The sequence below is a fragment of the Salvelinus alpinus genome, chromosome 31, assembly GCF_045679555.1.
Source record: "Salvelinus alpinus chromosome 31, SLU_Salpinus.1, whole genome shotgun sequence".
NCBI classification, from domain to species: Eukaryota; Metazoa; Chordata; class Actinopteri; order Salmoniformes; family Salmonidae; genus Salvelinus; species Salvelinus alpinus.
In genome coordinates this window covers 42,127,299-42,154,707 of record NC_092116.1, presented here as the reverse complement: position 1 = coordinate 42,154,707, position 27,409 = coordinate 42,127,299, and the positions used below count along the sequence as shown (strand labels likewise).

The window sequence follows — 27,409 nt, the reverse complement described above, 5'->3', positions numbered from 1 at the left end:
GAGGTTATTTTCCTGACACCACACTCCGAGGGCCCTCACCTCCTCCCTGTAGGCCGTCTCGTCGTTGTTGGTAATCAAGCCTACCACTGTAGTGTCGTCTGCAAACTTGATGATTGGGTTGGAGGCGTGAGCGTTAAGCAAATTGGAGTGGGTCTAGGGTGTCAGGTAGGGTGGAGGTGATATGGTCCTTGACTAGTCTCTCAAAGCACTTCATGATGACGGAGGTGAGTGCTACGGGGTGATTGTCATTTAGTTCAGTTACCTTAGCTTTCTTGGGAACAGGAACAATGGTGGCCCTCTTGAAGCATGTGGGAACAGCAGACTGGGATAAGGATTGATTGAATATGTCCTTAAACACACCAGCCAGCTGGTCTGCGCATGCTCTGAGGACGCGGCTGGGAATGCCGTCTGGGCCGGCAGCCTTGCGAGGGTTAACACGTTTAAATGTTTTACTCACCTCGGCCGCAGTGAAGGAGAGTCCGCAGGTTTTGGTAGCGGGCCGTGTCCTCAAAGCGAGCAAAGAAGTTGTTTAGTCTGTCTGGGAGCAAGACATCCTGGTCCGCGACGAGGCTGGTTTTCTTTTTGTAATCCGTGATTGACTGTAGACCCTGCCAAGCCGTTGAATTGCGACTCTACTTTGTCTCTATACAGACACTTAGCTTGTTAGCTCTATACTGACGCTTAGCACAACCAGGTGGACTGGGGACAGCAAGGAGTCATCAGGCCAGATAGTCCTGAGGCATGGTCCTAGGGCTCAGGTCCTCTTGAGAGAAGAGAGAGAGGGAGACCTCACTAATGCTCTTGTGGCTGAATGGAAGCAAGTCCCCACAGCAATGTTCCATCATCTAGTGGAAAGCCTTCCCAGAATAGTGGAGGCTGTTATAGCAGCAAAGGGGGACCAACTCCATATTAATGACTTCCCAGAATCATGGAGGCTGTTAAAGCAGCAAAGGGGGACCAACTCCATATTAATGACTTCCCAGAATAGTGGAGCCTGTTATAGCAGCAAAGGGGGACCAACTCCATATTAATGACTTCCCAGAATAGTGGAGGCTGTTATAGCAGCAAAGGGGGACCAACTCCATAGTAATGCCTTCCCAGAATAGTGGAGGCTGTTATAGCAGCAAAGGGGGACCAACTCCATATTAATGCCCATGATTTTGGAATGAGATGCTCAATGAGCAGGTGTCCACATACTTTTGGTCATGTAGTGTATAAATCTCATGATTCAATGATGATTTAATTATCACTATCTCACTATCTTTATTTAATTTTTACACCAGATGTACTACAAAGAGACCTGAGTAAGTAGTGTGTCTGTGTGTCTGTCTATGTTCCTGTCTATCTTCCTGTCTGTCTGTCTGTCTATGTACCTGTCTGTCTATGTACCTGTCTGTCTGTCTATGTACCTGTCTGTCTGTCTATGTACCTGTCTGTCTGTCCATGTTCCATGTTGCTGTCTGTCTGTCTATGTTCCTGTCTGTCTGTCTGTGTACCTGTCTGTCTGTGTACCTGTCTGTCTGTCTATGTACCTGTCTGTCTGTCTATGTACCTGTCTGTCTGTCTATGTACCTGTCTGTCTGTCCATGTTGCTGTCTGTCTGTCCATCTTCCTGTCTGTCTGTCTGTCTGTGTACCTGTCTGTCTGTCTATGTTCCTGTCTGTCTGTCTATGGTCCTGTCTGTCTGTCTGTCTGTGTACCTGTCTGTCTGCCCATGTTCCTGTCTGTCTGCCCATGTCCTGTCTGTCTGTCCATGTTCCTGTCTGTCCATGTTCCTGTCTGTCCATGTGCCTGTCTGTCTGTCCATGTGCCTGTCTGTCTGTCCATGTGCCTGTCTGTCTGTCCATGTGCCTGTCTGTCTGTCCATGTGCCTGTCTGTCTGTCCATGTGCCTGTCTGTCTGTCCATGTGCCTGTCTGTCTGTCCATGTGCCTGTCTGTCTGTCCATGTTCATGTCTGTCTGTTCATGTTCCTGTCTGTCCATGTTCCTGTCTGTCTGTCTATGGTCCTGTCTGTCTGTCCATGTTCCTGTCTGTCTGTCTGTCTGTCCATGTGCCTGTCTGTCTGTCCATGTTCCTGTCTGTCCATGTTCCTGTCTGTCTGTCTATGTAGCGGTCTGTCTGTCTATGTAGCTGTCTGTCTGTCTATGTAGCTGTCTGTCTGTCTATGTAGCTGTCTGTCTGTCTATGAAGCTGTCTGTCTGTCTATGTACATGTCTGTCTGTCTATGTTGCTGTCTGTCTATGTTCCTGTCTGTCTGTCTATATGTCCCTGTCTGTCTGTCTATATGTCCCTGTCTGTCTATGTACCTGTCTGTCTATGTTCCTACCTGTCTGTCTATGTTCCTGTCTGTCTGTCCATGTTCCTATCTGTCTGTCTATATGTCCCTGTCTGTCTGTCCATATGTCCCTGTCTGTCTGTCTATATGTCCCTGTCTATATGTCCTTGTCTGTCTGTCTATGTACCTGTCTGTCTATGTTCCTGTCTGTATGTCTATGTTCCTGTCTGTCTGTCCATGTGCCTGTATGTCTGTCCATGTTCCTGTCTGTCCATGTTCCTGTCTGTCCATGTTCCTGTCTGTCTGTCTATGTTCCTGTCTGTCTGTCTGTCTATGTAGCTGTCTGTCTGTCTATGTAGCTGTCTGTCTGTCTATGTAGCTGTCTGTCTGTCTATGTAGCTGTCTGTCTGTCTATGTACATGTATGTCTGTCTATGTTCCTGTCTGTCTGTCTGTCTGTCTATGTTCCTGTCTGTCTGTCTATGTAGCTGTCTGTCTGTCTATGTACATGTCTGTCTGTCTATGTTGCTGTCTGTCTGTCTGTCTATGTTGCTGTCTATCTGTCAATGTTCCTGTCTGTCAATGTTCCTGTCTGTCAATGTTCCTGTCTGATTGTCCATGTTCCTGTCTGTCTATGGTCCTGTCTGTCTGTCTATATGGGCCTGTCTGTCTGTCTATGTTCCTGTCTGTCTATGGTCCTGTCTGTCTGTCTATATGTTCCTGTCTGTCTGTCTATATGGGCCTGTCTGTCTGTCTATGTTCCTGTCTGTCTGTCTGTCCATGTTCCTGTCTCTGTCTATGTTCCTGTCTGTCTGTCTATGTCCCTGTCTGTCTGTCTATGTTCCTGTCTATGTTCCTGTCTATGTTCCTGTCTATGTTTCTGCCTGTCTGTCTATGTTCCTGTCTGTCTGTCTATGTTCCTGTCTGTCTGTCTATGTTCCTGTCTGTCTGTCTATGTTCCTGTCTGTCTGTCTATGTTCCTGTCTGTCTGTCTATATGTTCCTGTCTGTCTGTCTATATGTTCCTGTCTGTCTATATGTTCCTGTCTGTCTATATGTTCCTGTCTGTCTGTCTATGTTCCTGTCTGTCTGTCTATGTTCCTGTCTGTCTGTCTGTCTATGTTCCTGTCTGTCTGTCTATATGTTCCTGTCTGTCTGTCTATATGTTCATGTCTGTCTATGTTCCTGTCTGTCTGTCTATGTCCCTGTCTGTCTGTCTATGTTCCTGTCTGTCTGTCTGTTTATGTTCCTGTCTGTCTGTCTATGTTCCTGTCTATGTTCCTGTCTGTCTGTCTGTCTATGTTCCTGTCTATGTTCCTGTCTGTCTGTCTGTGTTCCTGTCTGTCTGTCTGTCTATGTTCCTGTCTGTCTTTCTGTCTGTCTGTCTATGTTCCTGTCTGTCTGTCTGTCTATGTACCTGTCTGCCTGTCTATGTTCCTGTCTGCCTGTCTATGTTCCTGTCTGTCTGTCTGTCTGTCTGTCTATGTTCCTGTCTGTCTGTCTGTTTGTCTATGTTCCTGTCTGCCTGTCTATGTTCCTGTCTGTCTGTCTATTCCTGTCTGTCTGTCTATATGTTCCTGTCTGTCTGTCTGTCTATGTTCCTGTCTGCCTGTCTATGTTCCTGTCTGTCTGTCTGTCTGTCTATGTTCCTGTCTGTCTGTCTATGTTCCTGTCTGTCTGTCTATGTTCCTGTCTGTCTGTCTATTCCTGTCTGTCTGTCTATATGTTCCTGTCTGTCTGTCTATATGTTCCTGTCTGTCTATATGTTCCTGTCTGTCTATGTGCCTGTCTGTCTGTCTATGTTCCTGTCTGTCTGTCTGTCTATGTTCCTGTCTGTCTATGTTCCTGTCTGTCTATGTTCCTGTCTGTCTATGTTCCTGTCTGTCTGTCTATGTTCCTGTCTGTCTGTCTATGTTCCTGTCTGTCTGTCTGTTTATGTTCCTGTCTGTCTGTCTGTCTATGTTCCTGTCTGTCTATGTTCCTGTCTGTCTGTCTGTCTGTCTATGTTCCTGTCTGTCTGTCTATGTTCCTGTCTGTCTGTCTATGTTCCTGTCTGTCTGTCTATTCCTGTCTGTCTGTCTATATGTTCCTGTCTGTCTGTCTATATGTTCCTGTCTGTCTATATGTTCCTGTCTGTCTGTCTGTTTATGTTCCTGTCTATGTTCCTGTCTGTCTGTCTGTCTATGTTCCTGTCTATGTTCCTGTCTGTCTGTCTGTCTATGTTCCTGTCTGTTTGTCTGTCTATGTTCCTGTCTGTCTGTCTGTCTGTCTATGTTCCTGTCTGTCTGTCTGTGTTCATGTCTGTCTGTCTGTCTATGTTCCTGTCTGTCTGTCTGTCTATGTTCCTGTCTGTCTGTCTATGTACCTGTCTGCCTGTCTATGTTCCTGTCTGCCTGTCTATGTTCCTGTCTGTCTGTCTGTCTGTCTATGTTCCTGTCTGTCTGTCTGTTTGTCTATGTTCCTGTCTGCCTGTCTATGTTCCTGTCTGTCTGTCTATATGTTCCTGTCTATCTGTCTATATGTTCCTGTCTGTCTGTCTATATGTTCCTGTCTGTCTGTCTATATGTTCCTGTCTGTCTATATGTTCCTGTCTGTCTATGTTCCTGTCTGTCTGTCTATGTTCCTGTCTGTCTGTCTGTTTATGTTCCTGTCTGTCTGTCTGTCTATGTTCCTGTCTGTCTATGTTCCTGTCTGTCTGTCTGTCTGTCTATGTTCCTGTCTGTCTGTCTGTCTGTCTATATGTTCCTGTCTGTCTGTCTATATGTTCCTGTCTGTTTATATGTTCCTGTCTGTCTATGTTCCTGTCTGTCTGTCTATGTTCCTGTCTGTCTGTCTGTTTATGTTCCTGTCTGTCTGTCTGTCTATGTTCCTGTCTGTCTGTCTATGTTCCTGTCTGTCTGTCTGTCTGTCTATGTTCCTGTCTGTCTGTCTGTCTATGTTCCTGTCTGTCTGTCTGTCTATGTTCCTGTCTGTCTGTCTGTCTATGTTCCTGTCTGTCTGTCTGTCTATGTTCCTGTCTGTCTGTCTGTCTATGTACCTGTCTGCCTGTCTATGTTCCTGTCTGTCTGTCTGTCTGTCTATGTTCCTGTCTGTCTGTCTGTCTATGTTCCTGTCTGTCTGTCTGTCTATGTACCTGTCTGCCTGTCTATGTTCCTGTCTGCCTGTCTATGTTCCTGTCTGTCTGTCTATGTTCCTGTCTGTCTAACTGTCTATGTACCTGTCTGCCTGTCTATGTTCCTGTCTGTCTGTCTGTCTGTCTATGTTCCTGTCTGTCTGTCTGTCTATGTTCCTGTCTGTCTGTCTATGTTCCTGTCTGTCTGTCTATGTTCCTGTCTGTCTGTCTATGTTCCTGTCTGTCTGTCTATATGTTCCTGTCTGTCTGTCTATATGTTCCTGTCTGTCTATATGTTCCTGTCTGTCTATATGTTCCTGTCTGTCTGTCTATGTTCCTGTCTGTCTGTCTATGTTCCTGTCTGTCTGTCTGTCTATGTTCCTGTCTGTCTATGTTCCTGTCTGTCTGTCTGTCTATGTTTCTGTCTGTCTGTCCATGTCCCTGTCTGTCTGTCTATATGTCCCTGTCTGTCTGTCTATATGTCCCTGTCTGTCTATGTACCTGTCTGTCTATGTTCCTACCTGTCTGTCTATGTTCCTGTCTGTCTGTCCATGTTCCTATCTGTCTGTCTATATGTCCCTGTCTGTCTGTCCATATGTCCCTGTCTGTCTGTCTATATGTCCCTGTCTATATGTCCTTGTCTGTCTGTCTATGTACCTGTCTGTCTATGTTCCTGTCTGTATGTCTATGTTCCTGTCTGTCTGTCCATGTGCCTGTCTGTCTGTCCATGTTCCTGTCTGTCCATGTTCCTGTCTGTCCATGTTCCTGTCTGTCTGTCTATGTTCCTGTCGGTCTGTCTGTCTATGTAGCTGTCTGTCTGTCTATGTAGCTGTCTGTCTGTCTATGTAGCTGTCTGTCTGTCTATGTAGCTGTCTGTCTGTCTATGTACATGTATGTCTGTCTATGTTCCTGTCTGTCTGTCTGTCTGTCTATGTTCCTGTCTGTCTGTCTATGTAGCTGTCTGTCTGTCTATGTACATGTCTGTCTGTCTATGTTGCTGTCTGTCTGTCTGTCTATGTTGCTGTCTATCTGTCAATGTTCCTGTCTGTCAATGTTCCTGTCTGTCAATGTTCCTGTCTGATTGTCCATGTTCCTGTCTGTCTATGGTCCTGTCTGTCTGTCTATATGGGCCTGTCTGTCTGTCTATGTTCCTGTCTGTCTATGGTCCTGTCTGTCTGTCTATATGTTCCTGTCTGTCTGTCTATATGGGCCTGTCTGTCTGTCTATGTTCCTGTCTGTCTGTCTGTCCATGTTCCTGTCTCTGTCTATGTTCCTGTCTGTCTGTCTATGTCCCTGTCTGTCTGTCTATGTTCCTGTCTATGTTCCTGTCTATGTTCCTGTCTATGTTTCTGCCTGTCTGTCTATGTTCCTGTCTGTCTGTCTATGTTCCTGTCTGTCTGTCTATGTTCCTGTCTGTCTGTCTATGTTCCTGTCTGTCTGTCTATGTTCCTGTCTGTCTGTCTATATGTTCCTGTCTGTCTGTCTATATGTTCCTGTCTGTCTATATGTTCCTGTCTGTCTATATGTTCCTGTCTGTCTGTCTATGTTCCTGTCTGTCTGTCTATGTTCCTGTCTGTCTGTCTGTCTATGTTCCTGTCTGTCTGTCTATATGTTCCTGTCTGTCTGTCTATATGTTCATGTCTGTCTATGTTCCTGTCTGTCTGTCTATGTCCCTGTCTGTCTGTCTATGTTCCTGTCTGTCTGTCTGTTTATGTTCCTGTCTGTCTGTCTATGTTCCTGTCTATGTTCCTGTCTGTCTGTCTGTCTATGTTCCTGTCTATGTTCCTGTCTGTCTGTCTGTGTTCCTGTCTGTCTGTCTGTCTATGTTCCTGTCTGTCTTTCTGTCTGTCTGTCTATGTTCCTGTCTGTCTGTCTGTCTATGTACCTGTCTGCCTGTCTATGTTCCTGTCTGCCTGTCTATGTTCCTGTCTGTCTGTCTGTCTGTCTATGTTCCTGTCTGTCTGTCTGTTTGTCTATGTTCCTGTCTGCCTGTCTATGTTCCTGTCTGTCTGTCTATTCCTGTCTGTCTGTCTATATGTTCCTGTCTGTCTGTCTGTCTATGTTCCTGTCTGCCTGTCTATGTTCCTGTCTGTCTGTCTGTCTGTCTATGTTCCTGTCTGTCTGTCTATGTTCCTGTCTGTCTGTCTATGTTCCTGTCTGTCTGTCTATTCCTGTCTGTCTGTCTATATGTTCCTGTCTGTCTGTCTATATGTTCCTGTCTGTCTATATGTTCCTGTCTGTCTATGTGCCTGTCTGTCTGTCTATGTTCCTGTCTGTCTGTCTGTCTATGTTCCTGTCTGTCTATGTTCCTGTCTGTCTATGTTCCTGTCTGTCTATGTTCCTGTCTGTCTGTCTATGTTCCTGTCTGTCTGTCTATGTTCCTGTCTGTCTGTCTGTTTATGTTCCTGTCTGTCTGTCTGTCTATGTTCCTGTCTGTCTATGTTCCTGTCTGTCTGTCTGTCTGTCTATGTTCCTGTCTGTCTGTCTATGTTCCTGTCTGTCTGTCTATGTTCCTGTCTGTCTGTCTATTCCTGTCTGTCTGTCTATATGTTCCTGTCTGTCTGTCTATATGTTCCTGTCTGTCTATATGTTCCTGTCTGTCTGTCTGTTTATGTTCCTGTCTATGTTCCTGTCTGTCTGTCTGTCTATGTTCCTGTCTATGTTCCTGTCTGTCTGTCTGTCTATGTTCCTGTCTGTTTGTCTGTCTATGTTCCTGTCTGTCTGTCTGTCTGTCTATGTTCCTGTCTGTCTGTCTGTGTTCCTGTCTGTCTGTCTGTCTATGTTCCTGTCTGTCTGTCTGTCTATGTTCCTGTCTGTCTGTCTATGTACCTGTCTGCCTGTCTATGTTCCTGTCTGCCTGTCTATGTTCCTGTCTGTCTGTCTGTCTGTCTATGTTCCTGTCTGTCTGTCTGTTTGTCTATGTTCCTGTCTGCCTGTCTATGTTCCTGTCTGTCTGTCTATATGTTCCTGTCTATCTGTCTATATGTTCCTGTCTGTCTGTCTATATGTTCCTGTCTGTCTGTCTATATGTTCCTGTCTGTCTATATGTTCCTGTCTGTCTATGTTCCTGTCTGTCTGTCTATGTTCCTGTCTGTCTGTCTGTTTATGTTCCTGTCTGTCTGTCTGTCTATGTTCCTGTCTGTCTATGTTCCTGTCTGTCTGTCTGTCTGTCTATGTTCCTGTCTGTCTGTCTGTCTGTCTATATGTTCCTGTCTGTCTGTCTATATGTTCCTGTCTGTTTATATGTTCCTGTCTGTCTATGTTCCTGTCTGTCTGTCTATGTTCCTGTCTGTCTGTCTGTTTATGTTCCTGTCTGTCTGTCTGTCTATGTTCCTGTCTGTCTGTCTATGTTCCTGTCTGTCTGTCTATGTTCCTGTCTGTCTGTCTGTCTATGTTCCTGTCTGTCTGTCTGTCTATGTTCCTGTCTGTCTGTCTGTCTATGTACCTGTCTGCCTGTCTATGTTCCTGTCTGTCTGTCTGTCTGTCTATGTTCCTGTCTGTCTGTCTGTCTATGTTCCTGTCTGTCTGTCTGTCTATGTACCTGTCTGCCTGTCTATGTTCCTGTCTGCCTGTCTATGTTCCTGTCTGTCTAACTGTCTATGTACCTGTCTGCCTGTCTATGTTCCTGTCTGTCTGTCTGTCTGTCTATGTTCCTGTCTGTCTGTCTGTCTATGTTCCTGTCTGTCTGTCTATGTTCCTGTCTGTCTGTCTATGTTCCTGTCTGTCTGTCTATGTTCCTGTCTGTCTGTCTATATGTTCCTGTCTGTCTGTCTATATGTTCCTGTCTGTCTATATGTTCCTGTCTGTCTATATGTTCCTGTCTGTCTGTCTATGTTCCTGTCTGTCTGTCTATGTTCCTGTCTGTCTGTCTGTCTATGTTCCTGTCTGTCTGTCTATATGTTCCTGTCTGTCTGTCTATATGTTCATGTCTGTCTATGTTCCTGTCTGTCTGTCTATGTCCCTGTCTGTCTGTCTATGTTCCTGTCTGTCTGTCTGTTTATGTTCCTGTCTGTCTGTCTGTCTATGTTCCTGTCTATGTTCCTGTCTGTCTGTCTGTCTATGTTCCTGTCTGTCTGTCTATGTACCTGTCTGCCTGTCTATGTTCCTGTCTTTCTGTCTGTCTGTCTATGTTCCTGTCTGTCTGTCTGTCTATGTACCTGTCTGCCTGTCTATGTTCCTGTCTGCCTGTCTATGTTCCTGTCTGTCTGTCTGTCTGTCTGTCTGTCTATGTTCCTGTCTGTCTGTCTGTTTGTCTATGTTCCTGTCTGCCTGTCTATGTTCCTGTCTGTCTGTCTATTCCTGTCTGTCTGTCTATATGTTCCTGTCTGTCTGTCTGTCTATGTTCCTGTCTGCCTGTCTATGTTCCTGTCTGTCTGTCTGTCTGTCTATGTTCCTGTCTGTCTGTCTATGTTCCTGTCTGTCTGTCTATGTTCCTGTCTGTCTGTCTATTCCTGTCTGTCTGTCTATATGTTCCTGTCTGTCTGTCTATATGTTCCTGTCTGTCTATATGTTCCTGTCTGTCTATGTGCCTGTCTGTCTGTCTATGTTCCTGTCTGTCTGTCTGTCTATGTTCCTGTCTGTCTATGTTCCTGTCTGCCTGTCTATGTTCCTGTCTGTCTGTCTATTCCTGTCTGTCTGTCTATATGTTCCTGTCTGTCTATATGTTCCTGTCTGTCTGTCTCTATGTTCCTGTCTGTCTCTATGTTCCTGTCTGTCTATGTTCCTGTCTGTCTATGTTCCTGTCTGTCTATGTTCCTGTCTGTCTGTCTATGTTCCTGTCTGTCTGTCTGTTTATGTTCCTGTCTGTCTGTCTGTCTATGTTCCTGTCTGTCTATGTTCCTGTCTGTCTGTCTGTCTGTCTATGTTCCTGTCTGTCTGTCTATGTTCCTGTCTGTCTGTCTATGTTCCTGTCTGTCTGTCTATTCCTGTCTGTCTGTCTATATGTTCCTGTCTGTCTGTCTATATGTTCCTGTCTGTCTATATGTTCCTGTCTGTCTGTCTGTTTATGTTCCTGTCTATGTTCCTGTCTGTCTGTCTGTCTATGTTCCTGTCTATGTTCCTGTCTGTCTGTCTGTCTATGTTCCTGTCTGTTTGTCTGTCTATGTTCCTGTCTGTCTGTATGTCTATGTTCCTGTCTGTCTGTCTGTGTTCCTGTCTGTCTGTCTGTCTATGTTCCTGTCTGTCTGTCTGTCTATGTTCCTGTCTGTCTGTCTATGTACCTGTCTGCCTGTCTATGTTCCTGTCTGCCTGTCTATGTTCCTGTCTGTCTGTCTGTCTATGTACCTGTCTGCCTGTCTATGTTCCTGTCTGCCTGTCTATGTTCCTGTCTGTCTGTCTGTCTATGTACCTGTCTGCCTGTCTATGTACCTGTCTGCCTGTCTATGTTCCTGTCTGTCTGTCTATATGTTCCTGTCTGTCTATATGTTCCTGTCTGTCTATGTTCCTGTCTGTCTGTCTGTCTATGTTCCTGTCTGTCTATGTTCCTGTCTGTCTGTCTATGTTCCTGTCTGTCTATATGTTCCTGTCTGTCTATATGTTCCTGTCTGTCTATGTTCCTGTCTGTCTGTCTATATGTTCCTGTCTGTCTATATGTTCCTGTCTGTCTATATGTTCCTGTCTGTCTATGTTCCTGTCTGTCTGTCTATATGTTCCTGTCTGTCTATATCTATCTGTCTATGTTCCTGTCTATCTGTCCATGTTCCTGTCTGTCTGTCTATATGTTCCTGTCTGTCTATATCTATCTGTCCATGTTCCTGTCTGTCTGTCTATGTTCCTGTCTGTCTGTCCATGTTCCTGTCTCTGTCTATATTTATTTTTGACAAGTTGAGTGAATATATTTCCCCCCCCTAGATGAACTCAATAAAAACCTGACTGAACAGCTGGGTAAGTGTTGTCTCTGTGTTTACTATATTCATGTCATTTTCAACATTCCCAACATTATCAAAGGAAATGGAGGAAATTACCCATAATACATCATGTTTTATCTACTGTCTACAGAGGAGGTCAGAATAGAGAGGATGTAGTCTGTCTTCATGTTCTAGTACCCATAATACATCATGTTTTATCTACTGTCTACAGAGGAGGTCAGAATAGAGAGGATGTAGTCTGTCTTCATGTTCTAGTACCCATAATACATCATGTTTAATCTACTGTCTACAGAGGAGGTCAGAATAGAGAGGATGTAGTCTGTCTTCATGTTCTAGTACCCATAATACATCATGTTTTATCTACTGTCTACAGAGGAGGTCAGAATAGAGAGGATGTAGTCTGTCTTCATGTTCTAGTACCCATAATACATCATGTTTTATCTACTGTCTACAGAGGAGGTCAGAATAGAGAGGATGTAGTCTGTCTTCATGTTCTAGTACCCATAATACATCATGTTTTATCTACTGTCTACAGAGGAGGTCAGAATAGAGAGGATGTAGTCTGTCTTCATGTTCTAGTACCCATAATACATCATGTTTTATCTACTGTCTACAGAGGAGGTCAGAATAGAGAGGATGTAGTCTGTCTTCATGTTCTAGTACCCATAATACATCATGTTTTATCTACTGTCTACAGAGGAGGTCAGAATAGAGAGGATGTAGTCTGTCTTCATGTTCTAGTACCCATAATACATCATGTTTTATCTTCTGTCTACAGATGAGGTCAGAATAGAGAGGATGTAGTCTGTCTTCATGTTCTAGTACCCATAATACATCATGTTTTATCTACTGTCTACAGAGGAGGTCAGAATAGAGAGGATGTAGTCTGTCTTCATGTTCTAGTACCCATAATACATCATGTTTAATCTACTGTCTACAGAGGTCAGAATAGAGAGGATGTAGTCTGTCTTCATGTTCTAGTACCCATAATACATCATGTTTTATCTACTGTCTACAGAGGAGGTCAGAATAGAGAGGATGTAGTCTGTCTTCATGTTCTAGTACCCATAATACATCATGTTTTATCTTCTGTCTACAGAGGAGGTCAGAATAGAGAGGATGTAGTCTGTCTTCATGTTCTAGTACCCATAATACATCATGTTTTATCTACTGTCTACAGAGGAGGTCAGAATAGAGAGGATGTAGTCTGTCTTCATGTTCTAGTACCCATAATACATCATGTTTTATCTTCTGTCTACAGAGGAGGTCAGAATAGAGAGCATGTAGTCTGTCTTCATGTTCTAGTACCCATAATACATCATGTTTTATCTTCTGTCTACAGAGGAGGTCAGAATAGAGAGGATGTAGTCTGTCTTCATGTTCTAGTACCCATAATACATCATGTTTTATCTACTGTCTACAGAGGAGGTCAGAATAGAGAGGATGTAGTCTGTCTTCATGTTCTAGTACCCATAATACATCATGTTTTATCTACTGTCTAAAGAGGAGGTCAGAATAGAGAGGATGTAGTCTGTCTTCATGTTCTAGTACCCATAATACATCATGTTTTATCTTCTGTCTACAGAGGAGGTCAGAATAGAGAGGATGTAGTCTGTCTTCATGTTCTAGTACCCATAATACATCATGTTTTATCTACTGTCTACAGAGGAGGTCAGAATAGAGAGGATGTAGTCTGTCTTCATGTTCTAGTACCCATAATACATCATGTTTTATCTACTGTCTAAAGAGGAGGTCAGAATAGAGAGGATGTAGTCTGTCTTCATGTTCTAGTACCCATAATACATCATGTTTTATCTACTGTCTACAGAGGAGGTCAGAATAGAGAGGATGTAGTCTGTCTTCATGTTCTAGTACCCATAATACATCATGTTTTATCTTCTGTCTACAGAGGAGGTCAGAATAGAGAGGATGTAGTCTGTCTTCATGTTCTAGTACCCATAATACATCATGTTTTATCTACTGTCTACAGAGGAGGTCAGAATAGAGAGGATGTAGTCTGTCTTCATGTTCTAGTACCCATAATACATCATGTTTTATCTACTGTCTACAGAGGAGGTCAGAATAGAGAGGATGTAGTCTGTCTTCATGTTCTAGTACCCATAATACATCATGTTTTATCTACTGTCTACAGAGGAGGTCAGAATAGAGAGGATGTAGTCTGTCTTCATGTTCTAGTACCCATAATACATCATGTTTTATTTACTGTCTACAGAGGAGGTCAGAATAGAGAGGATGTAGTCTGTCTTCATGTTCTAGTACCCATAATACATCATGTTTTATCTACTGTCTACAGAGGAGCTCAGAATAGAGAGGATGTAGTCTGTCTTCATGTTCTATTACCCATAATACATCATGTTTTATCTACTGTCTACAGAGGAGGTCAGAATAGAGAGGATGTAGTCTGTCTTCATGTTCTATTACCCATAATACATCATGTTTTATCTACTGTCTACAGAGGAGGTCAGAATAGAGAGGATGTAGTCTGTCTTCATGTTCTAGTACCCATAATACATCATGTTTTATCTACTGTCTACAGAGGAGCTCAGAATAGAGAGGATGTAGTCTGTCTTCATGTTCTAGTACCCATAATACATCATGTTTTATCTACTGTCTACAGAGGAGGTCAGAATAGAGAGGATGTAGTCTGTCTTCATGTTCTAGTACCCATAATACATCATGTTTTATCTACTGTCTACAGAGGAGGTCAGAATAGAGAGGATGTAGTCTGTCTTCATGTTCTAGTACCCATAATACATCATGTTTTATCTACTGTCTACAGAGGAGGTCAGAATAGAGAGGATGTAGTCTGTCTTCATGTTCTAGTACCCATAATACATCATGTTTTATTTACTGTCTACAGAGGAGGTCAGAATAGAGAGGATGTAGTCTGTCTTCATGTTCTAGTACCCATAATACATCATGTTTTATCTACTGTCTACAGAGGAGCTCAGAATAGAGAGGATGTAGTCTGTCTTCATGTTCTATTACCCATAATACATCATGTTTTATCTACTGTCTACAGAGGAGGTCAGAATAGAGAGGATGTAGTCTGTCTTCATGTTCTATTACCCATAATACATCATGTTTTATCTACTGTCTACAGAGGAGGTCAGAATAGAGAGGATGTAGTCTGTCTTCATGTTCTAGTACCCATAATACATCATGTTTTATCTACTGTCTACAGAGGAGCTCAGAATAGAGAGGATGTAGTCTGTCTTCATGTTCTATTACCCATAATACATCATGTTTTATCTACTGTCTACAGAGGAGGTCAGAATAGAGAGGATGTAGTCTGTCTTCATGTTCTATTACCCATAATACATCATGTTTTATCTACTGTCTACAGAGGAGGTCAGAATAGAGAGGATGTAGTCTGTCTTCATGTTCTAGTACCCATAATACATCATGTTTTATCTACTGTCTACAGAGGAGCTCAGAATAGAGAGGATGTAGTCTGTCTTCATGTTCTAGTACCCATAATACATCATGTTTTATCTACTGTCTACAGAGGAGGTCAGAATAGAGAGGATGTAGTCTGTCTTCATGTTCTATTACCCATAATACATCATGTTTTATCTACTGTCTACAGAGGAGGTCAGAATAGAGAACGGTAAGTTGTATTACACTGGTTGACTACACTACATATTTTTGTAGAGTTGTTGTTGTAATGTTGTAATGACGAGTTTTTAGTGGGTCTTAGGTAGGGTGGAGGTGATATGGTTGAGTTGAAATATGAGTGCCATCTCACTATCTTTATTTAATTTTTACACCAGATGGACTGAAAGAAGAACTGAGTAAGTAGTGTGTCTGTGTCTGTCTGTGTTCCTGTCTGTCTGTGTTCCTGTCTGTCTGTCTGTAGTGTGTGCCTGTCTGCATTGTCATGTTGAGGTTTGCTCACCAACTGTTATCTATCTGTTCTTGTCCTCAGGGAGAGCTAAAGAGACCATCCAATCCCTCTCCACCTCTCCAGGAGGTCAACAGGAAACACAGACTCCTTCCCAAAGTAATCAGTCTTTATGATTCTCATGTTTCTAGAATTACTGGTCAGTTTATTATACACTGCTCAAAAAAATAAAGGGAACACTTAAACAACATAATGTAACTCCAAGTCAATCACACTTCTGTGAAATCAAACTGTCCACTTAGGAAGCACCACTGATTGACAATACATTTCACATGCTGTTGTGCAAATGGAATAGACAAAAGGTGGAAATTATAGGCAATTAGCAAGACACCCCCAATAAAGGAATGGTTCTGCAGGTGGGGACCACAGACCACTTCTCAGTTCCTATGCTTCCTGGCTGATGTTTTGGTCACTTTTGAATGCTGGCGGTGCTTTCACTCTAGTGGTAGCATGAGACGGAGTCTACAACCCACACAAGTGGCTCAGGTAGTGCAGTTCATCCAGGATGGCACATCAATGCGAGCTGTGGCTAGAAGGTTTGCTGTGTCTGTCAGCGTAGTGTCCAGAGCATGGAGGCGCTACCAGGAGACAGGCCAGTACATCAGGAGACGTGGAGGAGGCCGTAGGAGGGCAACAACCCAGCAGCTGGACCGCTACCTCCGCCTTTGTGCAAGGAGGAGCACTGCCAGAGCCCTGCAAAATGACCTCCAGCAGGCCACAAATGTGCATGTGTCTGCTCAAACGGTCAGAAACAGACTCCATGAGGGTGGTATGAGGGCCCGACGTCCACAGGTGGGAGTGCTTACAGCCCAACACCGTGCAGGACGTTTGGCATTTGCCAGAGAACACCAAGATTGGCAAATTCGCCACTGGCGCCCTGTGCTCTTCACAGATGAAAGCAGGTTCACACTGAGCACATGTGACAGACGTGACAGTCTGGAGACGCCGTGGAGAACGTTCTGCTGCCTGCAACATCCTCCAGCATGACCGGTTTGGCAGTGGGTCAGTCATGGTGTGGGGTGGCATTTCTTTGGGGGGCCGCACAGCCCTCCATGTGCTCGCCAGAGGTAGCCTGACTGCCATTAGGTACCGAGATGAGATCCTCAGACCCCTTGTGAGACCATATGCTGGTGCGGTTGGCCCTGGGTTCCTCCTAATGCAAGACAATGCTAGACCTCATGTGGCTGGAGTGTGTCAGCAGTTCCTGCTAGAGGAAGGCATTGATGCTATGGACAGGCCCGCCCGTTCCCCAGACCTGAATCCAATTGAGCACATCTGGGACATCATGTCTCGCTCCATCCACCAACGCCACGTTGCACCACAAACTGTCCAGGAGTTGGCGGATGCTTTAGTCCAGGTCTGGGAAGAGATCCCTCAGGAGACCATCCGCCACCTCATCAGGAGCATGCCCAGGCGTTGTAGGGAGGTCATACAGGCACGTGGAGGCCACACACACACTACTGAGCCTCATTTTGACTTGTTTTAAGGACATTACATCAAAGTTGGATCAGCCTCTAGTGTGGTTTTCCACTTTTATTTTCTGTGTGACTCCAAATCCAGACCTCCATGGGTTGATACATTTGATTTCCATTGATAATTTTTGTGTGATTTTGTTGTCAGCACATTCAACTATGTAAAGAAAAAAGTATTTAATAAGAATATTTCATTCATTCAGATCTAGGATGTGTTATTTTAGTGTTCCCTTTATTTTTTTTGAGCAGTGTATGTCTGTCTGTCTGTCTCTGTCTGGTCAGTTTATTATCTCTCTCTGTCTGGTCAGTTTATTATCTCTCTCTCTGTCTGGTCAGTTTATTATCTCTCTCTGTCTGGTCAGTTTATTATCTCTCTCTCTCTGTCTGGTCAGTTTATTATCTCTCTCTCTCTGTCTAGTCAGTTTATTATCTCTGTCTGGTCAGTTTATTATCTCTCTCTCTGTCTGGTCAGTTTATTATCTCTCTCTCTCTGTCTAGTCAGTTTATTATCTCCGATTGGTCAGTTTATTATCTCTCTCTCTCTCTGTCTGGTCAGTTTATTATCTCTCTCTCTCTGTCTGGTCAGTTTATTATCTCTCTGTCTGGTCAGTTTATTATCTCTCTCTCTCTCTGTCTGGTCAGTTTATGATCTCTCTCTCTCTCTCTGTCTGGTCAGTTTATTATCTCTCTCTCTCTGTCTGGTCAGTTTATTATCTCTCTCTCTCTCTGTCTGGTCAGTTTATTATCTCTCTCTCTCTCTCTCTCTGTCTGGTCAGTTTATTATCTCTCTCTCTGTCTGGTCAGTTTATTATCTCTCTCTCTGTCTGGTCAGTTTATTATCTCTCTCTCTCTCTCTCTCTCTCTCTCTCTCTGTCTGGTCAATTTATTATCTCTCTCTCTCTCTCTCTGTCTGGTCAGTTTATTATCTCTCTCTCTGTCTGGTCAGTTTATTATCTCTCTCTCTCTGTCTGGTCAGTTTATTATCTCTCTCTCTCTCTCTCTGTCTGGTAGGTTTATTATCTCTCTCTCTCTCTCTCTGTCTGGTCAGTTTATTATCTCTCTCTCTCTCTCTGTCTGGTCAGTTTATTATCTCTCTCTCTCTCTGTCTGGTCAGTTTATTATCTCTCTCTCTCTGTCTGGTCAGTTTATTATCTCTCTCTCTCTGTCTGGTCAGTTTATTATCTCTCTCTCTCTGTCTGGTCAGTTTATTATCTCTCTCTCTCTCTGTCTGGTCAGTTTATTATCTCTCGCTCTCTCTCTGTCTGGTCAGTTTATTATCTCTCTCTCTTTCTGGTCAGTTTATTATCTCTCTCTCTCTCTCTCTCTGTCTGGTCAATTTATTATCTCTCTCTCTCTGTCTGGTCAGTTTATTATCTCTCTCTCTGTCTGGTCAGTTTATTATCTCTCTCTCTCTCTGTCTGGTCAGTTTATTATCTCTCTCTCTCTCTCTGTCTGGTAGGTTTATTATCTCTCTCTCTGTCTGGTCAGTTTATTATCTCTCTCTCTCTCTCTGTCTGGTCAGTTTATTATCTCTCTCTCTCTCTGTCTGGTCAGTTTATTATCTCTCTCTCTCTCTCTGTCTGGTCAGTGTATTATCTCTCTCTCTCTCTCTGTCTGGTCAGTTTATTATCTCTCTCTCTCTCTGTCTGGTAGGTTTATTATCTCTCTCTCTCTCTGTCTGGTCAGTTTATTATCTCTCTCTCTCTCTCTGTCTGGTCAGTTTATTATCTCTCTCTCTCTCTGTCTGGTCAGTTTATTATCTCTCTCTCTCTCTCTCTCTCTCTCTCTGTCTGGTCAGTTTATTATCTCTCTCTCTCTCTCTCTGTCTGGTCAGTTTATTATCTCTCTCTCTCTCTCTGTCTGGTCAGTTTATTATCTCTTTCTCTCTCTGTCTGGTCAGTTTTTTATCTCTCTCTCTCTCTGTCTGGTCAGTTTATTATCTCTCTCTCTCTCTCTCTGTCTGGTCAGTTTATTATCTCTCTCTCTCTCTCTCTCTCTTTCTGGTCAGTTTATTATCTCTCTCTCTCTCTCTGTCTGGTCAGTTTATTATCTCTCTCTCTCTCTCTGTCTGGTCAGTTTATTATCTCTCTCTCTCTGTCTGGTCAGTTTATTCTCTCTCTCTCTCTCTGTCTGGTCAGTTTATTATCTCTCTCTCTCTGTCTAGTCAGTTTATTATCTCTGTCTGGTCAGTTTATTATCTCTCTCTCTCTCTGTCTGGTCAGTTTATTATCTCTCTCTCTCTGTCTAGTCAGTTTATTATCTCTGTCTGGTCAGTTTATTATCTCTCTCTCTCTCTGTCTGGTCAGTTTATTATCTCTCTCTCTGTCTGGTCAGTTTATTATCTCTCTGTCTGGTCAGTTTATTATCTCTCTCTCTCTCTGTCTGGTCAGTTTATGATCTCTCTCTCTCTCTGTCTGGTCAGTTTATTATCTCTCTCTCTCTCTCTGTCTGGTCAGTTTATTATCTCTCTCTCTCTCTCTGTCTGGTCAGTTTATTATCTCTCTCTGTCTGTCTGGTCAGTTTATTATCTCTCTCTCTCTCTCTGTCTGGTCAGTTTATTCTCTCTCTCTCTCTCTCTCTCTGTCTGGTCAGTTTATTATCTCTCTCTCTTTCTGGTCAGTTTATTATCTCTCTCTCTCTCTCTCTCTCTGTCTGGTCAATTTATTATCTCTCTCTCTCTCTCTGTCTGGTCAGTTTATTATCTCTCTCTCTGTCTGGTCAGTTTATTATCTCTCTCTCTGGTCAGTTTATTATCTCTCTCTCTCTCTCTCTGTCTGGTAGGTTTATTATCTCTCTCTCTCTCTCTGTCTGGTCAGTTTATTATCTCTCTCTCTCTCTCTCTCTCTGTCTGGTCAGTTTATTATCTCTCTCTCTCTCTGTCTGGTCAGTTTATTATCTCTCTCTCTCTCTCTGTCTGGTCAGTTTATTATCTCTCTCTCTGTCTGGTCAGTTTATTATCTCTCTCTCTCTCTCTGTCTGGTCAGTTTATTATCTCTCTCTCTCTGTCTGGTCAGTTTATTATCTCTCTCTCTCTCTGTCTGGTCAGTTTATTATCTCTCTCTCTCTCTGTCTGGTCAGTTTATTATCTCTCTCTCTGTCTGGTCAGTTTATTATCTCTCTCTCTCTCTCTCTCTCTCTCTGGTCAGTTTATTATCTCGCTCTCTGTCTGGTCAGTTTATTATCTCTCTCTCTCTGTCTGGTCAGTTTATTATCTCTCTCTCTGTCTGGTCAGTTTATTATCTCTCTCTCTCTCTCTGTCTGGTCAGTTTATTATCTCTCTCTCTCTCTCTGTCTGGTAGGTTTATTATCTCTCTCTCTGTCTGGTCAGTTTATTCTCTCTCTCTCTCTCTCTGTCTGGTCAGTTTATTATCTCTCTCTCTCTCTGTCTGGTCAGTTTATTATCTCTCTCTCTCTCTCTGTCTGGTCAGTTTATTATCTCTCTCTCTGTCTGGTCAGTTTATTATCTCTCTCTCTCTGTCTGGTAGGTTTATTATCTCTCTCTCTCTCTGTCTGGTCAGTTTATTATCTCTCTCTCTCTCTCTCTCTCTCTGTCTGGTCAGTTTATTATCTCTCTCTCTCTCTGTCTGGTCAGGTTATTATCTCTCTCTCTCTCTCTCTCTCTCTCTCTCTGTCTGGTCAGTTTATTATCTCTCTCTCTCTCTGTCTGGTCAGTTTATTATCTCTCTCTCTCTCTCTGTCTGGTCAGTTTATTATCTCTTTCTCTCTCTGTCTGGTCAGTTTTTTATCTCTCTCTCTCTCTGTCTGGTCAGTTTATTATCTCTCTCTCTCTCTCTCTGTCTGGTCAGTTTATTATCTCTCTCTCTCTCTCTCTGTCTGGTCAGTTTATTATCTCTCTCTCTCTCTCTGTCTGGTCAGTTTATTATCTCTCTCTCTCTCTCTGTCTGGTCAGTTTATTATCTCTCTCTCTCTCTCTCTGTCTGGTCAGTTTATTCTCTCTCTCTCTCTCTCTGTCTGGTCAGTTTATTATCTCTCTCTCTCTCTCTGTCTGGTCAGTTTATTATCTCTCTCTCTGTCTGGTCAGTTTATTCTGATATTGTTCCTTTCTATCTTTAATAGAGTCTGAGGGGATTGAAGGGATGGAGATGGAGTCTTTACCAGGGAGGAAGTCTGCTCCTGGTTCAGGGAGGAAGTCTGCTCCTGAGGAGGAGTCTTTACTGGCTGCTGGACCACAGAAGGATGATCTGGATGAGATGGAGAGGGGAGGAAGAGTTGCTACAGAATTTAACTCTATGCTATAGGGTTACTATAGAGACTATAACTATATGCTATAGGGTTACTATAGAGAGACTATAACTATATGCTATAGGGTTACTATAGAGACTATAACTATATGCTATAGGGTTACTATAGAGACTATAACTATATGCTATAGGGTTACTATAGAGAGACTATAACTATATGCTATAGGGTTACTATAGAGACTATAACTCTATGCTATAGGGTTACTATAGAGAGACTATAACTATATGCTATAGGGTTACTATAGAGAGACTATAACTTTCTATAGAGACCTGTCCCACCTAACAAAGCTGTGTTTCTGAGTATATAACTTGTGATATGAATCTTGGTAAGACAAAGTCATTTGATAAACGTGTTAGTCATTACTCTATAATCCACTTTCAGTAGTTAGTTCTTTACTTTTTGAAGTTTTACTACCCATGTTTGTATTATGGGTTTATATCCATTTCCTGGTTATTCTATATATGTTTTCCCCATCAACAATGTCTCTCTAATCCCCCTCAGGGCATTATACTATCAGGAATTGATAGAGTTGAATGGAATGATGGACTAAGGTCTCCTGTTAGAATCTGTTACAGACTCTCTTATGTCCAGTACCTGATAATCAGGTATATCAACCAGACCACAGGACTAAGGTCTCCTGTTAGAATCTGTTACAGACTCTCTTATGTCCAGTACCTGATAATCAGGTATATCAACCAGACCACAGGACTAAGGTCTCCTGTTAGAATCTGTTACAGACTCTCTTATGTCCAGTACCTGATAATCACAGGTATATCAACCAGACCACAGGACTAAGGTCTCCTGTTAGAATCTGTTACAGACTCTCTAATGTCCAGTACCTGATAATCACAGGTATATCAACCAGACCACAGGACTAAGGTCTCCTGTTAGAATCTGTTACAGACTCTCTAATGTCCAGTACCTGATAATCACAGGTATATCAACCAGACCACAGGAGGTTGGTGGCACCTTAATTGGGGAGGAGGGGCTCGTGGTATTGGCTGAAGAGGAATCAGTGGTCTGGTATCAAATACATCAAACATGTGGTTTCCATGTTTGATGCCATTCCATTGGCTCCGTTCCAGCCATTATTGTGAGGCTCCTCCCCTCAGTTTCCTGTGAACAAGACTGAGTGAAATGTTTATATTTTAGCTTCAACCTGTCAGCTTCTGTGAACAAGACTGATTAAACCATTTATTGAAATTTTTATATTTTAGCTTCAACCTGTCAGCTTCTGTGAACAAGACTGATTAAACCATTTATTGAAATGTTTATATTTTAGCTTCATGTCAATGTGCCAGTTTTTTTATTTGACTTTAAGTGTTTATTTTTGCTCTACTTTTTTAGTATCACCTTGATTATATACAGAGGGGTCAGAAGTTATTGACATCCATGCTGAAGATTAGCAATAATGACTATTAAATAAATAAATAAAGTACTGACCTATTGTATGCTCAAAATAAATTGTAAATTATAATATTTTAAACTAATACAATTGCTCAGAGAAATATATGTTTGTGTAATGTATTTTTGTTGTAAAAGGTTAGAGGTCAAAATGATTGACAGCCCAAAATCTACAGGAGTGTGATGATGTCATTGTTATGAATATAGAACCAGATACTGACCTTCTGACTAGTTTATTAGACTCTTCAGGGGGGTCAATCATTTAGACAATAAATACTACTCCTTAAACTAAATATTATAATCAGATCAATCGTAATTGACACATGTTGAGCAGATGATATAGCTCAGTATTTATTTTATACAGTCATTATTACCTTTATCATGGGTGTCTATAATTCCAGACCCACTGTATATTATATATTGATGTATTTTATACAGTCGTTATTATCTTTATCAAGGGTGTCAATAATTCCAGACCAACTGTATATTATATTGATGTATTTTATACAGTCATTATTACCTTTATCAAGGGTGTCTATAATTCCAGACCCACTGTATATTATATATTGATGTATATTATACAGTCATTATTACCTTTATCAAGGGTGTCAATAATTCTGTATATTATATATTGATCATGTATTTACAGTTGAATGGTATTTTCCATGTATTGATGATTTCTTGTTTTAATAAACTAGGACATCATTGTGAGAACGTGACTCCAGTGTAATATTTTAACATTATTGAATGTTACTAGGTAGTGTTACTGTTTCCTTGGTAACCTGTGGTAGAGACATTGTCCTCCAGGTAACCGGTCTTGTTTTAATAAACTGGGACATCATTGTGTCAGAACGTGATTCCAGTGTAATATTTTAACATTATTGAATGTTACTAGGTAGTGTTACTGTTTCCTTGGTAACCTGTGGTAGAGACATTGTCCTCCAGGTAACCGGTCTTGTTATGATGTCATCATTATTGAACATGTGACTCGTGGGAACAAAGTGTCTCTGTCATTCTGACTGAACACTTCAAGCTGTTCAGGGACAATGGAGACGTCTCTTCCTCATCAGGACAGTTATTAGTAGTGTCATTGGGGAGGATATTCCTTCTGTTTCTATCAGCTATGGAGACAGGTCATCAGTCTGTTATATAGAGCTATGGAGACAGGTCATCAGTCTGTTATATAGAGCTATGGAGACAGGTCATCAGTCTGTTATATAGAGGAGACAGGTCATCAGTCTGTTATATAGAGCTATGGAGACAGGTCATCAGCCTGTTATATAGAGCTATGGAGACAGGTCATCAGTCTGTTATATAGAGCTATGGAGACAGGTCATCAGTCTGTTATATAGAGCTATGGAGACAGGTCATCAGTCTGTTATATAGAGCTATGGAGACAGGTCATCAGTCTGTTATATAGAGCTATGGAGACAGGTCATCAGTCTGTTATATAGAGCTATGGAGACAGGTCATCAGTCTGTTATATAGAGCTATGGAGACAGGTCATCAGGAGACAGGTCATCAGTCTGTTATATAGAGCTATGGAGACAGGTCATCAGTCTGTTATATAGAGCTATGGAGACAGGTCATCAGTCTGTTATATAGAGCTATGGAGACAGGTCATCAGTCTGTTATATAGAGCTATGGAGACAGGTCATCAGTCTGTTATATAGAGCTATGGAGACAGGTCATCAGTCTGTTACATAGAGCTATGGAGACAGGTCATCAGTCTGTTATATAGAGCTATGGAGACAGGTCATCAGTCTGTTATATAGAGCTATGGAGACAGGTCATCAGTCTGTTATATAGAGCTATGGAGACAGGTCATCAGTCTGTTATATAGAGCTATGGAGACAGGTCATCAGGAGACAGGTCATCAGTCTGTTATATAGAGCTATGGAGACAGGTCATCAGGAGACAGGACATCAGTCTGTTATATAGAGCTATGGAGACAGGTCATCAGTCTGTTATATAGAGCTATGGAGACAGGTCATCAGTCTGTTATATAGAGCTATGGAGACAGGTCATCAGTCTGTTATATAGAGCTATGGAGACAGGGCATCAGTCTGTTATATAGAGCTATGGAGACAGGTCATCAGGAGACAGGTCATCAGTCTGTTATATAGAGCTATGGAGACAGGTCATCAGTCTGTTATATAGAGCTATGGAGACAGGTCATCAGTCTGTTATATAGAGCTATGGAGACAGGTCATCAGTCTGTTATATAGAGCTATGGAGACAGGTCATCAGTCTGTTATATAGAGCTATGGAGACAGGTCATCAGTCTGTTATATAGAGCTATGGAGACAGGTCATCAGTCTGTTATATAGAGCTATGGAGACAGGTCATCAGGAGACAGGTCATCAGTCTGTTATATAGAGCTATGGAGACAGGTCATCAGGAGACAGGACATCAGTCTGTTATATAGAGCTATGGAGACAGGTCATCAGTCTGTTATATAGAGCTATGGAGACAGGTCATCAGTCTGTTATATAGAGCTACGGAGACAGGTCATCAGTCTGTTATATAGAGCTATGGAGACAGGTCATCAGTCTGTTATATAGAGCTATGGAGACAGGGCATCAGTCTGTTATATAGAGCTATGGAGACAGGTCATCAGGAGACAGGTCATCAGTCTGTTATATAGAGCTATGGAGACAGGTCATCAGTCTGTTATATAGAGCTATGGAGACAGGTCATCAGTCTGTTATATAGAGCTATGGAGACAGGTCATCAGTCTGTTATATAGAGCTATGGAGACAGGTCATCAGTCTGTTATATAGAGCTATGGAGACAGGTCATCAGTCTGTTATATAGAGCTATGGAGACAGGTCATCAGTCTGTTATATAGAGCTATGGAGACATGTCATCAGTCTGTTATATAGAGCTATGGAGACAGGTCATCAGTCTGTTATATAGAGCTATGGAGACAGGTCATCAGTCTGTTATATAGAGCTATGGAGACAGGTCATCAGTCTGTTATATAGAGCTATGGAGACAGGTCATCAGTCTGTTATATAGAGTTATGGAGACGGGTCATCAGTCTGTTATATAGAGCTATGGAGACATGTCATCAGTCTGTTATATAGAGCTATGGAGACAGGTCATCAGTCTGTTATATAGAGCTATGGAGACAGGTCATCAGTCTGTTATATAGAGCTATGGAGACAGGTCATCAGGAGACAGGTCATCAGTCTGTTATATAGAGCTATGGAGACAGGTCATCAGTCTGTTATATAGAGCTATGGAGACAGGTCATCAGTCTGTTATATAGAGCTATGGAGACAGGTCATCAGTCTGTTATATAGAGCTATGGAGACAGGTCATCAGTCTGTTATATAGAGCTATGGAGACAGGTCATCAGTCTGTTATATAGAGCTATGGAGACAGGTCATCAGTCTGTTATATAGAGCTATGGAGACAGGGCATCAGTCTGTTATATAGAGCTATGGAGACAGGTCATCAGGAGACAGGTCATCAGTCTGTTATATAGAGCTATGGAGACAGGTCATCAGTCTGTTATATAGAGCTATGGAGACAGGTCATCAGTCTGTTATATAGAGCTATGGAGACAGGTCATCAGTCTGTTATATAGAGCTATGGAGACAGGTCATCAGTCTGTTATATAGAGCTATGGAGACAGGTCATCAGTCTGTTATATAGAGCTATGGAGACAGGTCATCAGTCTGTTATATAGAGCTATGGAGACAGGTCATCAGGAGACAGGTCATCAGTCTGTTATATAGAGCTATGGAGACAGGTCATCAGGAGACAGGACATCAGTCTGTTATATAGAGCTATGGAGACAGGTCATCAGTCTGTTATATAGAGCTATGGAGACAGGTCATCAGTCTGTTATATAGAGCTACGGAGACAGGTCATCAGTCTGTTATATAGAGCTATGGAGACAGGTCATCAGTCTGTTATATAGAGCTATGGAGACAGGGCATCAGTCTGTTATATAGAGCTATGGAGACAGGTCATCAGGAGACAGGTCATCAGTCTGTTATATAGAGCTATGGAGACAGGTCATCAGTCTGTTATATAGAGCTATGGAGACAGGTCATCAGTCTGTTATATAGAGCTATGGAGACAGGTCATCAGTCTGTTATATAGAGCTATGGAGACAGGTCATCAGTCTGTTATATAGAGCTATGGAGACAGGTCATCAGTCTGTTATATAGAGCTATGGAGACAGGTCATCAGTCTGTTATATAGAGCTATGGAGACATGTCATCAGTCTGTTATATAGAGCTATGGAGACAGGTCATCAGTCTGTTATATAGAGCTATGGAGACAGGTCATCAGTCTGTTATATAGAGCTATGGAGACAGGTCATCAGTCTGTTATATAGAGCTATGGAGACAGGTCATCAGTCTGTTATATAGAGTTATGGAGACGGGTCATCAGTCTGTTATATAGAGCTATGGAGACATGTCATCAGTCTGTTATATAGAGCTATGGAGACAGGTCATCAGTCTGTTATATAGAGCTATGGAGACAGGTCATCAGTCTGTTATATAGAGCTATGGAGACAGGTCATCAGGAGACAGGTCATCAGTCTGTTATATAGAGCTATGGAGACAGGTCATCAGTCTGTTACATAGAGCTATGGAGACAGGTCATCAGTCTGTTATATAGAGCTATGGAGACAGGTCATCAGTCTGTTATATAGAGCTATGGAGACAGGTCATCAGTCTGTTATATAGAGCTATGGAGACAGGTCATCAGTCTGTTATATAGAGCTATGGAGACAGGTCATCAGTCTGTTATATAGAGCTATGGAGACAGGTCATCAGCCTGTTATATAGAGCTATGGAGACAGGTCATCAGTCTGTTATATAGAGCTATGGAGACAGGTCATCAGTCTGTTATATAGAGCTATGGAGACAGGTCATCAGTCTGTTATATAGAGCTATGGAGACAGGTCATCAGGAGACAGGTCATCAGTCTGTTATATAGAGTTATGGAGACAGGTCATCAGTCTGTTATATAGAGCTATGGAGACAGGTCATCAGTCTGTTATATAGAGCTATGGAGACAGGTCATCAGTCTGTTATATAGAGCTATGGAGACAGGTCACCAGTCTGTT

The 27,409-nt window shown here is 42.4% G+C and overlaps 2 protein-coding genes and 1 long non-coding RNA gene across 4 annotated transcripts in view; 2 read left to right on the top strand and 1 right to left on the bottom strand.

Moving 5' to 3' along the window:
- LOC139561883 (uncharacterized) overlaps nucleotides 1-22,935 on the bottom strand; it is a 59,349-nt gene extending 36,414 nt beyond the window's left edge. Inside the window, exon 1 of the long non-coding RNA XR_011672236.1 lies at nucleotides 22,838-22,935. This is a non-coding gene — a long non-coding RNA (uncharacterized lncRNA). The remainder of the gene's footprint in view (nucleotides 1-22,837) is intronic.
- Nucleotides 1-23,031, top strand: part of LOC139561882 (uncharacterized) — a 189,959-nt gene extending 166,928 nt beyond the window's left edge. Inside the window, exons 14-15 of one of the 2 annotated variants that reach the window (XM_071379270.1) lie at nucleotides 21,465-21,599; nucleotides 21,849-23,031. The gene's annotated coding sequence lies outside the window, so the exon portion shown is untranslated. Of the gene's footprint in view, nucleotides 1-21,464 lie in introns of both variants that reach the window. The other variant, XM_071379269.1, reaches the window with a different exon arrangement.
- LOC139560999 (dnaJ homolog subfamily C member 21-like) overlaps nucleotides 1-23,031 on the top strand; it is a 38,061-nt gene extending 15,030 nt beyond the window's left edge. Inside the window, exons 6-11 of the mRNA XM_071377792.1 lie at nucleotides 1,284-1,304; nucleotides 11,237-11,269; nucleotides 14,864-14,884; nucleotides 15,048-15,068; nucleotides 15,203-15,277; nucleotides 20,728-23,031. Coding sequence (XP_071233893.1) covers nucleotides 1,284-1,304; nucleotides 11,237-11,269; nucleotides 14,864-14,884; nucleotides 15,048-15,068; nucleotides 15,203-15,277; nucleotides 20,728-20,909 — 353 coding nt within the window. The 3' untranslated portion in view covers nucleotides 20,910-23,031. The remainder of the gene's footprint in view (nucleotides 1-1,283; nucleotides 1,305-11,236; nucleotides 11,270-14,863; nucleotides 14,885-15,047; nucleotides 15,069-15,202; nucleotides 15,278-20,727) is intronic.
- Nucleotides 23,032-27,409: the final 4,378 nt, after the last annotated feature.